This window comes from Balaenoptera physalus (genome assembly GCF_965194825.1).
Source record: "Balaenoptera physalus genome assembly, chromosome: 2".
In the NCBI taxonomy this organism is placed as follows: Eukaryota; Metazoa; Chordata; class Mammalia; order Artiodactyla; family Balaenopteridae; genus Balaenoptera; species Balaenoptera physalus.
The window spans coordinates 3,520,151-3,535,367 of NC_138883.1; the positions used below are offsets into that span (position 1 = coordinate 3,520,151).

The 15,217-nt window shown below is 51.4% G+C and overlaps 1 protein-coding gene across 1 annotated transcript in view; it reads right to left on the reverse strand.

The window, feature by feature from the left end:
* Positions 1–15,217, reverse strand: part of DYNC1H1 (dynein cytoplasmic 1 heavy chain 1) — a 66,138-nt gene that overhangs the window by 7,915 nt on the left and 43,006 nt on the right. The window contains exons 42-60 of the mRNA XM_082450969.1: positions 14,908–15,071; positions 12,349–12,478; positions 10,791–10,924; positions 10,230–10,344; positions 9,973–10,134; positions 9,678–9,892; positions 9,389–9,593; positions 7,921–8,094; positions 7,690–7,809; positions 7,275–7,395; positions 5,896–6,091; positions 5,299–5,416; positions 5,001–5,216; positions 4,051–4,263; positions 3,795–3,922; positions 1,517–1,670; positions 721–867; positions 479–629; positions 71–324 (exon numbers count right to left, since the gene is read on the reverse strand). Coding sequence (XP_082307095.1) covers positions 71–324; positions 479–629; positions 721–867; positions 1,517–1,670; positions 3,795–3,922; positions 4,051–4,263; positions 5,001–5,216; positions 5,299–5,416; positions 5,896–6,091; positions 7,275–7,395; positions 7,690–7,809; positions 7,921–8,094; positions 9,389–9,593; positions 9,678–9,892; positions 9,973–10,134; positions 10,230–10,344; positions 10,791–10,924; positions 12,349–12,478; positions 14,908–15,071 — 3,117 coding nt within the window. The remainder of the gene's footprint in view (positions 1–70; positions 325–478; positions 630–720; positions 868–1,516; positions 1,671–3,794; positions 3,923–4,050; positions 4,264–5,000; positions 5,217–5,298; positions 5,417–5,895; positions 6,092–7,274; positions 7,396–7,689; positions 7,810–7,920; positions 8,095–9,388; positions 9,594–9,677; positions 9,893–9,972; positions 10,135–10,229; positions 10,345–10,790; positions 10,925–12,348; positions 12,479–14,907; positions 15,072–15,217) is intronic.

Below are 15,217 nucleotides of genomic sequence, written 5' to 3' on the forward strand. Positions count from 1 at the left end.
GTGGTGGAGGCGGCTGTTAGCGCCTGTGCACGCGGGGCGGGAGTCCCCAGCCGGGCGCGGCGCCGCTCACCTGCTTCAGCGACTCCATGGTGAAGTAGATGCTGCTGCAGGCGGTGGACAGCGGCAGGTACTGCTGGGACACGGTCTCCACCTCCTGCATCACAATGTCTGTCTCCTCGACTTTCCTCGTCACCTCGGCGGCCTCTTTCTTGAGGTTCTCCAGGGTCGTTATGATCGTGTCGTCATCCAAAATGCGCCCTTTCACCTCATTCAGAGCTTGTAGCAGAGACTTTTCTAGCTGACGTAAGCGCAGCTGAAATTCCCCTTAAATGATGAGAACATCAGGAGCTCACTAGAGGACTTAACGTTCTTTCCGAGGAGCGCTCTGCGATGCGTCCGACACAAGCCTGGCGCGCCCTCGTCCTCTGAAAGTTCAGGCCCCCGACCTGCACCGAGAACTATGGATCCAGAGACATACCTTGGAGTTTAAGAAGATCGGAACGTTTCTCATCCACGTCAGGTCTTTCCGCCTTGAGAACTTCATTGAGACACTGGCTCTGCAAACTGCTACGGGTGACGGTGAAGTTGACGAAAGTAACCCGGGAACAGAGATCAGGTGGGAACTCGACCTGCCAAAAGGGGCGACAGAGCAGGCAGCTGTGCTACACACCCGTGGCCTCGCCTAAGGCCGCCCGTCTGCACGGAGGGCCCGCCCCTTACCGTGGGGTCGCGGGTAGACAGGAAGATGACGAAGGACGGCGACAGGTCTATGTCCTGGTCGCCGAGGGTGATCAGCACTCTGCCCCCCGTTCGCCGGACTTCACGGTTCAAAACGGGGTTCAGGACTGGGTCGTAGCTCTCCACGTCCTACGTGTGTGGATGTGACGTGTTATGGACACAGAGAGTTTTACAGTGTTTATTTTCACCCATATAACTGACTTCCTACTCCAGATAAACGCATCTCCCCAGAAGCCACCCAGCTATTTAGACCCGTGCTGCCCAATACACGGCCACTAGGCACGTGTGGCTACTTAAACAAAATTAAAAGTTCAGTTCCTCGTCACGCTGGCCCGTGAAGCGCTCCACAGTGGGGCCGCCATGCAGTTCAGCACAGGCTAAAGAACGTTTCCGTCACTGTCCCAGTGGATGTTGACGATCTAGACCAACTAGAATTTTAAGTGCAAACACTGCTTCTGCTGGATTTTTTATAGATCTCAGAGCTTTAGCCTTGGTTTTTTGTTTTTTTTTTTTTTGGCTACGCTGCTCGGCTTGTGAGATCTTAGTTCCCTGACCAGATGTTGAACCCGGACCCTCGGCAGTGAAAGTGCCGAGTCCTAACCACTGGACCATCGGGTAATCCCCTAACCTTGCTTTCATATCAAATGACGTCTTGCAAAGTTCAAAAAGTAGCACGTATTATGTGATTCACATCAACTGCATTTGCAAAAACCTAAATGCAGCCCTAAGGGCCTTCCCTCTGGGAAGCCGGGTCTGCAGAGCCGAGATGCACACGAACCTGGACCAGAAGGGGGTTGCCGAACCTCAGCGCGCTCTCCAGGTTCTTCCTGAAGGCGTCGTCCAGGAAGCTGGTCCGTGTGATCTTCCGGTCCTTATACTCATTCATGATGAACTCTGTGGCCTGTCCTGAGGGGTCGATGATCAGCGGATACCTGAGGACAGGCCCCAGAGAAGTAGGTTAGAGGTCCAGAGGAAGCACGAGGACGTGGTAGGCAGAGCCTGACAAGGTGGCGGGAAGGCTGTCCCCCACTCAGCTGTGGGTTCCAGGTTATCAGCAGAGACCGACGTGACCTAAGGCTTAATACTAAAATCATCTTTTTGAAGAACTTCTATGATGGGGAGGTAACTAAACCACAGACTCTGCTAAGAAGGGCTGTAGTTAAAGCTTCTTTTCTTTCTGGGACAGATGCTTCTCTAAGAAGTCCGAGCGTACTGCACTAGGATGACTGTTTTCTGTAGAATTCACTGCTGCCCCTCTCAGGGCCAGCTCCTGGAGGGCAGGGATCAACACCACCGCTGCTGCAGCCCCACGAGCTGCCGGCTGTGAAGAGTTCACGCTGCCCAGGACCCTCTTCACTCAATGCTCACGGTAACCCTACAAGGTAGGTGTTATCCTCACATCCATTTCACAAAGGAGGAAAAAGGGGCACAGAGAGGCGAACATCATTTGTCCAGGGTCACACAGCTGCTTAACAAAAAAATTTTAAAAACATAATACACACACGTGATTGTACAAAATTCAGAAGCTACGGAAGGGCAAGTGGTGAGAACCGCCCCTCCCCCCTCCTCCCTGGTCACTGGTTTCTGGTCCATGTACACAAAGGAGGTTTACGTGTTTACAGACACACGTGTGTCCCTGGGGGAGCACACCACCCCACACTTGTCGCCTGCCGGAAGCACCCTCACACGCCGGCTCTGGATGAAGGGCCGGATCTGCAAGGGCCCCTGGCCTCCCAACGGGGGGGACGCACGGTGACCTGTTCACTGGCCCCAACGAGGGGCGTCAGAGGCATTTCCGGGCCTCTGGTAGGACACACTCTGTCCTGTGAATGTTCTGAGATGCGTCATTCTTCACGAGTGCCGGGCTTTGGGACACCCGGAAGCATGCATTTCCATGTAAGACAAATGCAGCCCCCGCACAGACCCTTCGTAGACGCCACAACGGATGGACATTCCCGCCAGCGCCCCCTGGCGAGACCCCGCGCCACTTGTGAGACCTGAGGGTTGGTTCCTCTTTGTGTCCTGGGGACAGTGGCGTACAGAAAGGGCTCAAAGGTTCCAAGATGTGCAGACATGGTTAAACAGGACTCTGGGAATCAGTTTTTTGAAAGAGAAAGAAAACCCAGGGTGGCTGGGTTTGGGAGCTGCCACGGAGGAGGGTCAGTCCTTGAACTGCACTGTTAGCCCCCCTCGGCTGCAGGCCCGTTCCTCCTCCTACTCTGGCCCCCTCCTTAAACCAAAATCAGGGAGCAGCTTCCCTTAACTCTCTCCCTAGCTAAACACTTCCAATTCTTGTAATATTTTAAGAGACAGTCTGTTTTTTGTTTTTGTTTTTTGGCCGCACCGCATGGCTTGGGGGATCTTAGTTCCCCAACCAGGGATTGAACCCGCACCCCTGGCGGTGAAAGCACCGAGTCCCAGCCACTGGACTGCCGGGGAATTCCCGAGAGGGTCTGTTTTGATTTTCGCCCAATACACAGCCATGCCCATTAATTTCAAAAGATTACATGAAGCTTCCCTAGTGGTTAAGAATCCGCCTGCCAATGCAGGGGAGACACAGGTTCGAGCCCTGGTCCGGGAAGATCCCACATGCCGTGGAGCAACTAAGCCCGTGCGCCACAACTACTGAGCCTGCGCTCTAGAGCCCGCGAGCCACAACTACTGAGGCCTGTATGCCTAGAGCCTGTGCTCCGCAACAAGAGAAGCCACCTCAATGAGAAGCCCTCACGCCACAACAAAGAGTAGCCCCTGCTCACCGCAACTAGAGAAAGCCCACGGGCAGCAACGAACACCCCATGCAGCCAAATATAAATAAATAAATAAATTATAAAAAAAAAAAAAAAAGGTTACACGAGAACCACTCATTGTAGGACAGTTTGGACAGTCACAACATAAGAAAAAGGGAACCGTGCACAGCCCACCATCAGAGGTGAGCATGCGGACCCTCCCAATGTCCTCTTCACCTCTCCTAAAGGTGTGTTTTGAAAAGAAATGAGAAGGGGAGCACTGCACACGAAGACTTGTCGCCCGCGCCCTCGCTGCGCACAAGCACGTACCTATTGAAGCGCTTCAGCATGATGGCATTCTCCGTGCACAGGTCGTCTGCAGGTAGGGAGCTGGCCTGCCAGCGGAGACGCTCGTCAGCGTTGGACAGATACTCCGTCCTCGCGATATCTGTGCGGAACTGAGAGGGACAGCAGTTACGGACCCTTTTCTTCAGGACGCAGACAGGCACGGCTTCCCAGTGGAGATGGTGACAGCTTACCGACCCTCATTTTGGCTCCCTTTTTGAAATTCCCTGCGGACGGTTACCTGGATGTTGGCTTGCTGTAAGTGATGGGACCAGGTGGTAAACAAGTTCTGGCGCATCTGCTGGTCAAAGTAACCCGCATAAGCAATAAACGCAGCCGACAGGAGACAGTCCCCGGCGATGGTGGACATCTGGTTCTTGAAAGTCTCACTTGTTTTTTCCCATCGTTCCCGTTCAGCTGACAAGCTCTTGAGAAGAGCAGTGCTCCGGTTTACCTAAAAAGAAAACCAAACAGGCTTTATGCTGAGAAGTGCAACTCTGTTCCTGCCCACTGTGGGCAGGGCCTGGGACGGCAGGAGAGACAAGCACACTCGTGGTTCAGATCCCGAAGGAGGTTGGGACCCAGATCACCCACAACTGAGGACGACACAAGCCTCAGAATCTGAGGGCATACGATGAGTGTAGAGAATTAAGTGTCAGCTTTGAGACTTGTGTGTGAGCAGATATGCGGGCAGGAAGCAGGTGGAAGGAACCTCCAGGGGAAGGTTGACCTGGAGGGAAGAGGCGCCAGAGGCAGGAGGCTAAAGCGCCTATTTTGAGGACCCAGGAGGAGTGTGGGCGAGAGCGATGGGGACCACAGCAGAAGGGACAAGCAGAGGGACGGGAGACCCTGACAAGGAGGCCCTCGTTGATGCCACTTATGAAGCCCAAGGCGGGAGAACAAACGGGTTCGGAGCTGGCCGCGGGGGAGAGGGATCCCCTGGCTTCAGACTGCCCGGCTGGTATCCACCTAACGCCACTCAGTAAACGCACAGGAAACAGTCACCAGGACCCCCGTGGACGTGAAAGAGCTAATTCCCCGGGATGACCGCAGTACGTGCGGCCCGTGCTGTCGTCTGTTACTCTCAGCGCTTCCCCCGGCGAGGCCGGCGAGGACGGCATGGTGAAGGACGCTGAACGGCAGCGTTTCAGGGGGGCGGCAGAAAGCGCGCGCTCGTGACGACCACCTTACTTTGGCTTCGACGGCCGCCAGGTCGGCTTTGATGGCCTGGGCCTCAGAGATGAGGACGGCGTACTCCTCCTTGTAGCGGGCGATGCTGGCCTCCAGGTCGCGGATCATCTGCTCCACTTCGTTGGCTTTCTGCTGGTTGTCCTTGGCGTCGTCCTCCAGCTTCTGCAGCTCGTTGCGCAGCGGCTCCACTCGCTTTAACATGTCGGCGTAGTTAAGCTGCGGAGGGCAGATCGATTGTCTTTAAAAGGGACCGGACACAAGGCCCCCTCACACAGGGGTTCCCAGCCAGGCTGATTACCTGTGCGATGGCCCACTTAACCATAGGCCCGCAGGCCAGGGAGGCCCGATTGACGATTTCGTAATTGTAACTAGGATTGGACATGTAGTTCTTCTTCATCTTCTCCCTTATGGCGTCACTGCAAAAGAGGAATTGTATTCCTAAGCATGCGCAGGGCAAAAAGTAAAGAAGAGTTTTTAGGAAATGGAAATGTAGAGACTAGAGCCAGCTCCCATCTGTCGCTCGTGACCACGGAGGAGGAGCCAGCCCGACCCTAGTTCTCCGGTGACGAGGACACTGCTGCCGAGAAGGACTCTCACCTTCCCGCCGCTTGCCTGTTCCCCGACAGGAGACAGGCTCAGGGCCAGCTCCGCGCTCGCGGCCACTCGTGGGGATGGAACAGTATTCGGCTCACAGAGCTGAAGGGGTCAGGGAACTACTGTCAGGAACGGGGGGAGGAAATCTGACTGGTCTGAGTGGACATGGCCTGGAAGGGTGTTTGTGCAACTGAGGAGCTGACATTACCTTCTGTGTGCGCTAAGCCAGGGACACGAGGCCACAAGCAAACACGAGAACCTCACGCCACCAGAACGGTCTCCCCCAGCGGGCGCCACCCACCTGATCTCCTCGGCGGAGAAGTTCACGATGGTGGGGATGAAGTTCTCCCTCATGATGATGGAGCGAATCTGCTTCCAGTCCGTCGTGCTCTCCCCCAGCAACAGGCAGATGGACTCGAGCGCCAGCTTCACGGCGGCAGGGGGGTTGGCCATGGACCGCACCTCCACCAGGTGCTGCTTCTTTATGGACTTCACGGCTGGGCGTGGCGGGAGCACAAGAGGGTGGGGTGGAAAGGACGCGGTGAGGAGGGGACCAGAGCACAGCCAGACCTTTGACTCTCACCAGGAAAGGGACAAGTGCGCAGAAGACCCAAGTGAACGTGGGATGTTCTGTCTTAAAACCCTCTGGAATAGCTGAAGTGGCCGAAATAACGACAGAGATCTTACTGTACTAAGCCTAAATCGCAACATTCTGTAAAAAGGACAGCATCTTTAAAAATGTCTCACAAATCCTCATTAATTCCTTTACCTCTATAAAGATTTAAGTATTAAAAAAAAAAGCAAAATGGTTCATTTATTTTACACCAATTGAACAAAGACCTTTTCAGTCTGCCACAATTCAGAAGTTGTCTTCACCGGCTGGGGTGAAGATGTGGAATTAACAGTTCTAAAAAAAATGACCAACGCTTTCCATAAACTGAAATGCACATTTTCCTAACCTGAACTTTTATTAAAACACTTTTTTAAAGTAATTCTTCGGCAGGTGAGAGCTAAATTAAATTCTCATCTAAGTACAACTCTCAATGAAAATCTATGGTGCATTTTAATTCCTCTTGTGGTGTAATGTGAAAACTACAAGCAACTGGGTTATTTGAAATAAGTTAAAGGCTGATGGGCAGGAAGGGGCCCAGGGTTAAGGCCACGCCTAGGTACCGGGCAGACTGCAGACTAAGATGGGACGCCGGGTCACTGCGCTCCTCCTGCAGCGTTTCCCAGGTACATGGGGTGGAAAAGGAAGGACGGGGGACTGCTACCAATAATTAGTCATCGCTGGCCACGACCAGGACGCTCTAATAATTATACACAAGACAGCAACACTGCCTACTTTACGCTATTTCTGGATGAGATTCAACCCAGAGACTTGCAAATAGCATATTTATGAAATTATCGCCAGATTTTAAAAAACGTACTGACAAAAAGCTTATTTTGTCAATTTTCTCTTATGAAAAGGGTTTTTTCCCTATGGTGAAAGCAGACTAGCTTTACGGAAACTCTGCTTTAAGAGATGAAGACAGTCTTAAGTATTCAGAAAAGGCTTCAGAGACTCATCAATGACGCTTTTGGAAACGTACATCACCGGGACCTCTGGGGGAAGGCCACGCTGCCCCCTAACCTGTCCACCCTTCCCAGAGAGCCAGCCCTCTGACAGGGTGCACACACCATTCTGGGCCTCGATGACGGCCGGCTCCACCTTGTCGAGGTCTTCCTTGACGCTCATCTGCTTGTCTGCGATGACCTCCTGCTGCTTATGCAGCTGTTCCTGAATTTCCTGGCTCATGACCTGGAGAGGAAGGACGGCTCAGCTCCGGGGTTAGCACCGGTTCATCTGCTGAGTCCTAAAATGGCACTCCTCATGCCGCCCGGGACAGACAGACAGACAGACACACACACACACCCTGCCCCCACCACAGAGAGACACACACACACACACAGACACAGACACACACACACCCTGCCCCCACCACAGACCCGTTCAACCCTAAAACCCGTCTCAGACTAAACTCCCTACTCCCTCATGAGAGACGGAGAACGCCCGGCCCACATAGGCCACGGTTCCCAAAACACAAAGAAGCACCTTTTTCTTCTCAGCCTCTTGCTGGTCCTTCACCATCTTTTTCAGCTTGTCATTGGCCGCTGCATTCTTCACCTCCAGCTCTTGGCTCTTTATCCTGAGGTCCCGACGCAGCTCTTCTACCTGAGGAACAAAAACCACGTCAGGGAAATGGAAACCACACGGCGATTACCTTCAAATTAAGAGGCCCTCCCTAGCCCAGCCCCAGAAAATGCCGCTCAGGCCACGATGTACCTGGTCGACCGTCTCTTTGATTTTCCTGAGCCCGACGTTCAGGTGCATCTGCTGCTCCTCCAGCTCACTCCGCTTCTCGTGGAACAGGTCGGCGTAGTGGTTGATGAAGTCTAGGTAGTGGCGAGGCGTGATGGCCATGGTTCTGCCTCCTCGCTTCGCTAGCCGAGCATTAGCCTGTTGGAAAAAAGTCAAATCTCTTCGCTCTCCGGGACGTTCGTCCTCTGCGATTTAACCTCAGAGAATAACTGTTGTGCTGGTGCGGCACGACGGCACGGCCCCAGCCCCGGGAGTCCCATCACTCGAGATGGAGTCTAGCTCAGGCTCCCACGGGACTGCAAGGCGCCCTCACACCTCTGAGCTCCTCCGACCTCTAGGGCTAGGGCAGGGCCGGCAGGACACCCACAGGCTCACAGTGGTCTTCACAGAGCCTTCCAGAGGGGAGCAGACTGGACTCGTCTAACAAAAAGAGTCTAAAGGAGGGGCAGCAAACCACAGCCAGCAGGTCAAACCCTGCAGCGCAGCCTCTGCACGCGGAGTGTCATCGCCACGGCCACGCTCGCTCATGGCAACGCTGCTCTCGCGCCACAGCGGCAGAGCTGGGCAGCCGTGCAGGGGCCCAGCTGGCACCTGGCCCTTTGCAGAGACAGTGCGTGACCCCTGCTCTGGGGGAAGAACACAGGCCTGGCCAGAGAGGCAGCGAGAGAAGCAAATGGAATCAGTGTGGGCAGGGAAAGGGCCAGACGGCTCCGGAACACACAGCCGGGCGACAGGCGGGGTGAGACGTCATTGACAGAGGTAGGAAAACAGGTGAGAAACAGGCATCTCTTTTGTGGGTGATGGTGTCAAACTGACATTTGCAGTGTCAAATCCAAAGCACCTGGGGGTCTACTTTTACATCGGTTTAGCTTTACGTTAGTACGGCAGTTAGTTTTTCTCATGATCTCAAAACTGAACCCACACTCAGCCGTAAAAAGAAACGAAACTGAGTTATTTGTAGTGAGGTGGATGGACCTAGAGTCTGTCATACAGAGTGAGGTAAGTCAGAAAAAGAAAAAAAAATACCGTATCCTAACACATATATATGGAATCTAAAAAAAAATGGTTCTGATGAACCTAGGGGCAGGACAGGAATAAAGACGCAGATGTAGAAAATGGACTTGAGGACACGGGGAGAGGGAGGGAGAAGGGTAAGCTGGGACGAAGTGAGAGAGTGGCATGGACATATATACACTAGCAAATGTAAAATAGATAGCTAGTGGGAAGCAGCCGCATAGCACAGCACAGGGAGATCAGCTCGGTGCTTTGTGACCACCTAGAGGGGTGGGATAGGGAGGGCATATGGGGATATATGTATACGTATAGCTGATTCACTTTGTTGTACAGCAGAAACTAACACACCGTTGTAAAGCAATTATACTCAAGATGTTAAAAAAACAAAAAACAAACCCCCCCAAAAAACTGAACCCACCTGGTGAAGAGTCTGATGAACGAACACACAGCTGTTTACGATGGCTTCCCGGTGCGACGGTGGCTGCGGCAGTTTGTCATACACGACTGGCATGTAATCAGGCACGATGTAATTGGGCTTCTCCAGGTCCATCTTACTCGTGAATTCTTTGCCAACCTGATACAGAGCTTCAGTGGACCAGTCCCCAAACCAGTTCAACACACACCTGAAAAAGATGCCCACATCTCGAAACAGCTCCTGAGAGCAGGGCCTGCCCCTCGGAAAGCAGAGCCGAGAGGGACCGGCGTACCTGTTGAACAGGGCAGGGGAGGTGGCCGCGCGGTCCTTGAGGCCCTCTGAGGACGGGTTCATGGTGAAGACGACGTGGAGGTTGCGGATGACCTGGCTGGTGAACCACTTGTAGAGCTCCTCGTGCGAGTCCAGCATCAGGCCCTCCTTCTGGGCCCCCTCCTTACACTGGGTCATCAGGGTGGCGTACTCATCTCCTTCGAAGAGGCCGGGAACCTACGAAGTAAACGGCACTGTGGCTGGCCGGTCCTCAGAACCTGGTGCCATGTAACACGGTGCGGCGTGTCACTGATTACCTCTCCATTGGCCAGAAGGGTGTTCATCCGCTCCAGGAATCCAGAATCTAACACGTTGGATTCGTCCATTATAAAAGCTATCTTTTCATTTTTACAGCCAGAACGTCTCAACACCGTGCGGAGATCTTCATCGAAGTCCTCCCCCGTGTACTTCCTGTGGACCTACAGAAGCGGGGCAGGTCAGCTCCGTTCTTGCTCAAGGAGCTGCGTGTATGCACAGGGTTTGCTGTGGGCCGAGAGGCTGTGGCCAGACCCACCTTAATCTGGTACACGCTCAAACCGTTCATCCAGGCCACGAAACGGGACAGAGTGGTCTTGCCCGCTCCGCTGACCCCGATCAGAAGCAGGTGGCCTTGAGGCTGGCGGAATATTCTGAAACATTATCAGACAGAAGAAAGAGTTAGGCTTTTATGCTCCATTCCCCTTTTGACACTCAAGTCCTAAACCTTCTCAGGATTAGTCTACATTTGGAACGTGTTTTAACTTGAATTTGTACACTAAACATTCGTACAGCAATTGTTATTTGCCAGGTCCGGTGAGGTGGCAAAGGTCAAAGAGACATGGCGCCGCCCCTGGACACCCTGATGACTCGAGGGAGACAGGCCGATGCTAGCAGGAGGGTGAAGGGCTGTAGTCGCAGCCGGTGGGAAGCTCGGCTCAGCAGAGCTGGACTAAGAAGCGGGAGTCACTTGACAGAGGAAGGCAGGGGCGTGGGAGGCCCGTCAAGAGGACAGCACGAGGCCTGGCCTGACCCCCGCCCCCCATCAAATCGAGAGCAGCTCGGGTGAGTGGTGAGGCTGCAGCAACAAAAAGCCCACCGGTCAATCCTGAGCACGTGGTCCAACACCTCATTAAACAGGACCAGAGGAACATCGAGCTCTTCTTCGTAGAAGACTTTCAGCCTGGCTTTGACATAATCTCTTAACTCTTCTTGGTCTACTGGGATGTAATCCTGTAGGAAAAAAGGTAAGATCCAATTACGAAGAAGAAATCATTTTAGTTCTTACAGCAAAGTGGATTATATTTCCATATACCAAGAAACTGTCAAAAAATGAGACGAAAGCAGGTATTTATAACATAGGAACAAAAATATAAGTAAACTAGGATGAGAGTAAAGACACGGAAAATCTTTACAGAGAAAACTGAACTTCACTGAAAGACATCACAGAACATCTAAATAAATGAAGAGATACACCATGATCATGGAGAGAAAAACACACAACTAAAAATGTCAGTTCCACCCAAATCACACACAGATTCAATGTAATCCCAGTCAAAATCTCAGTGGTGGATGGTGGATGTTGTTTTGGTGCAACTTGACAAGCCAATTCTAAATCTCGTTTGGAAGGGGAAAAGCCTGAGAATGGCAGGATGACCCACCCCTTTAAGAACCAGGTGTTCTGGACAGGGACTGTCCTGTCAGGTGGGCTTGTAATTGTGGTCAGGACCACGTGGTTTCAGCACAGGAAGCAGCAAGCGGGCCAGTGGACAGGACAGAGCTCTGTACCAGACTCTCGCGCACAGGGAAGCCCACGTGACAGTGCGACACTGCAGAGTCCCAGTGGACATGCAAAACGGAAAATGAACGCACAGCTCACCCCATACACTAACTAATTCAGATGGATTAAGGGTTTAAACGATATTCCATTACGAATGTTTGTTCTTCAAAAGATGCTATAAAGAGAGTGAAAAGACAAGCCACTGGGAGAAGATGTTGCCCATAAGTGAAACAGGATTAGTAGCTAGAGTCTAGAAATAAATAGGAAATTCTAGAAACGCTGAGCAAACCTCTCTTGTTCTTCTTGCTTCTGTGCATTTGCTTCTATCAGGCCCTGTGCCTGCCATGCCCTTGCTGACACTCAGATGAAGGCCTATGAACACTTGCCTAAGCCCCTATGTCAGGGTCAGCTCTCCCAAGATGGAGCCATCCACCCTATGAGACTGAGCTCCTAAAGGAAGGCTGTCCTCATTCCTAAATCAGCATCGCCTACCGAAGGAAATGCATATCAAGACTGTCACTTCCTACGATGTCGGCTCTCCTTTTCAGAGAAAATGGCAGCTCACAGCTGTTCTGGAAATGTCACTCTGTTTAGCATCCTAGTATACGAAACATCTTCACACAAGTTATCCCTAACTGCCCTGATTTCACTGAAGCCCCGTCTCCTGCTGGCTGGATCCACAGCTCTTGGAGCGGCCACAGCCCTGGGATTCTCTGCCCTAAATTATCAGCGGCTGCAAATACGTGGCCCATCATGCCTATAGCCGTAGCTTCCTTCATAGTGCGCTTCAAGGCAAAGACGTTTCTGATGAGAAGGTAATGCTGACTAGAAGGACAGGAGCAAAGAAAGTGTTCCTAACATGATGTAGACGCGTTACCTTTGACAACCAGTTGCTGTACAGGATGGGCCGGCTCATTGCCTTCTCCTTGTCTATGTTGGGAAAATGCTTCAGAGCAACCAGATCGATATTTTCGTCGGTCCAACGCCTCTCCTCGTCTTCTACAAGTCTGTCGGGAGAGAAGACAGAGGCCGTGGTGAGAAAACACCGGGTTTTGTGGGTGCTGTGGGCTCCTCCAAGGGCTGGCGTTAGTCTTCTACCAGAAATTTTCATTTTCTACAAATGGAAGAACCTAAGACTGAACTCGAGACGACTTAAGTAATCCGAAACCTAGATATTAAATATGAAAATCTTAAAAAAAAACCTCTAAAAATGTTTAATTACATTGATTTACAAAATGAAAACTTCATTTTAGTTTCTAAGCTTGCTTAATATAAATGTTTTAACTATTAAGGGGCATTATGGGAACAGAAATAGGGAACTACAAGGTGTACAGTTTTGGAAACACAAGGCTTACAGAGAAAACCACAGAGCAAGCAGGTGAGACTCTAACTGTCCCTATAGGTGTGGGAGGTACATTTTGAGCAGCTGAATACATGATAACTTAGGCTACCAGGTGAAGGTCCAGTGAGCATGTCACGTACTTACTGTAGCCAACCAGAATTTAGAAGCACAACTGCTACTGCGAAATTTCAATCTAAACAAAATTATATCTCTGGTATGTTAAGAAATGTAAAAATGATTCTGTAGCCCAATTATTTTTTTAATTAAAGAAGGGAGAATGAAGGTAGCTCACATAACATAAGAAGGACTGCCTTTTAAAGTGGTAGAGCCCCAATACGAGAGAGAAAAGCTGGGCTGCCAGGGCTCGTGTGCCCCGCTCTGCCTTGGTCAGCTCATCTCTCTCCCTGGCTCTCTGCAGGGCAGCTCTGTGGGAAATGAGAACTCCATGGAGGCTGGCGTGGAACCGAGTCATCTACAACGCAATATTCCAAGACTCCTCGAAAGCATGGGTGAGAAAAGCTGCCTGAAGGCAAGAATAACTGGTCCAGACATGTAACTGCCAAAGGCTTAAGTATTTCTTAGTCTGGAGGGAACCATCTGCCTTGGGTTCTGCCAGGGGAGTAACTATTAACCAACTCCTATGACTACCCACAGCTGAGGCCACGAGTGGTCAGAGGAGCTTGTCCTGCTGGGACCGTGTCCTCTACAGGTGGGCCACCTAGGGCAACCTCACACTTACTCCGGGACCGAGGGGACCTGCCCTGCCATCAAGTTCCTGCCCTCCTGCTCCTACTCTGCAGCCCCTCTTGCTCTGTTCCGAGTAACCTGTTCATAGGCAGAACGTTTCCCCAAATAGTTTGCAACAGGAAATCGTGGTGCTGCACTAAATAGTAAATCAGTTAAGATTTGTTGTTTGTTAGAAGTTTAGAGTTAAAGCAACAAAAGTCTAACTTTTTCTCACTAATCAAAAATGAGCCTAAAAGGCTATGAAGGACTGCAGTGCTAAAATACATAAAATTAACAATATAAGAAAAATCAATAAAAATGACAGAGCAGGAACTAGGAAAACTAAGAATTTACTATAAAACAAAGATTACACAGAACTATAAGCAAAGAATACAAGAAAAAGATTCTGATTTAAAAAGGTCAATAGGGACGTCCCTGGTGTCGCAGTGGTTAAGAATCCACCTGCCAATGCAGGGGACACGGGTTTGAGCCCTGGTCCAGGAAGATCCCACATGCCGCAGAGCAACAAAGCCCGTGCACCACAACTACTGAGCCTGTGCTCTAGAGCCCATGAGCCACAGCTACTGAGGCCTCGTGCCACAACTGCTGAGCCCTCGTGCCTAGAGCCCGTGCTCCACAACAAGAGAAGCCACCGCAATGAAAAGCGGCCCCCGCTCGCCCAAACTAGAGAAAGCCCGCGAGGAGCAATGAAGACCCAACGCAGCAAAAAATAAATGGGAAAAAAAAAAAAAAAAAAAGGTCAATAATTTTCAAGATGCCTTGAGACAGAAAACGACTGAACTTTTTACTGAGACTTACAACGGTTCAAACCACAAAACCTTCCACGATCCAAGCTGACCACTACAGCCACTAACAAGTCTCTCCCTTCAGTACTGGTCACTTAACTAGAAAATGTCAAAACTTGCAAGACTTGAAATAAGTGGCCAACAGGTAAAAAGAGAAAACTAAAGTCCCAGAGATACAGCTGCAAATCCTCTGATGAGAGCAAAGACTGAGGGTGAGGAAGGGGTGGTGGTTACAGAACTGCACCCCAGGCTGCTGTTAGAAGGCACTGAAATTCACCTGTGACCTCTGTGCCCTGACCTTGTGTGGGGCCCACCCAACAGTGAAAGAGGTGAGTTAAAGTGCCTTGCCCGAGGTTACACGGTAACCAGCAGGGCCGTCGGGGTCTCGTACGTGGGGGCGGCCGTGATCAACTCCAGATGCAAGGCTGCCCTCGCCACCTCACTCCTGTCCCTCACCAGCTCAGCCTGCCTCAGGGCAGGCCAGCCTCATGCAGACCCTAACTCGGGGGGTCGGAAGGGTCAACGTAGGGGAGCATGGAGCTACCCGGAGCCTTGGCTTTACCTGTCCTGGAAGAGACGGAGGGCTTCATGTGCCCAAATCCGAATGAGGCCTTCCACCGGCAGAGTCTCCAGGGGTCTCAGTGCCTCGAAGATACCTCGCACCCACCGGGTCATTTCACGGGGTGAGTAGATATAGTGGGGCTGTGTGTCCTGAGTGAATCTCTCCTGCAGGAATCGAAAAGATGCAAGTTACATGTAAATGTCCTAAGACATGAAAAGTAGTTAAAAAGTCAAATGCAGTATAACATTTTTATATTAAGAATAAAGACTCTAGACCCTGGAATATTTGAGAATGAATTGGTAAATAATGT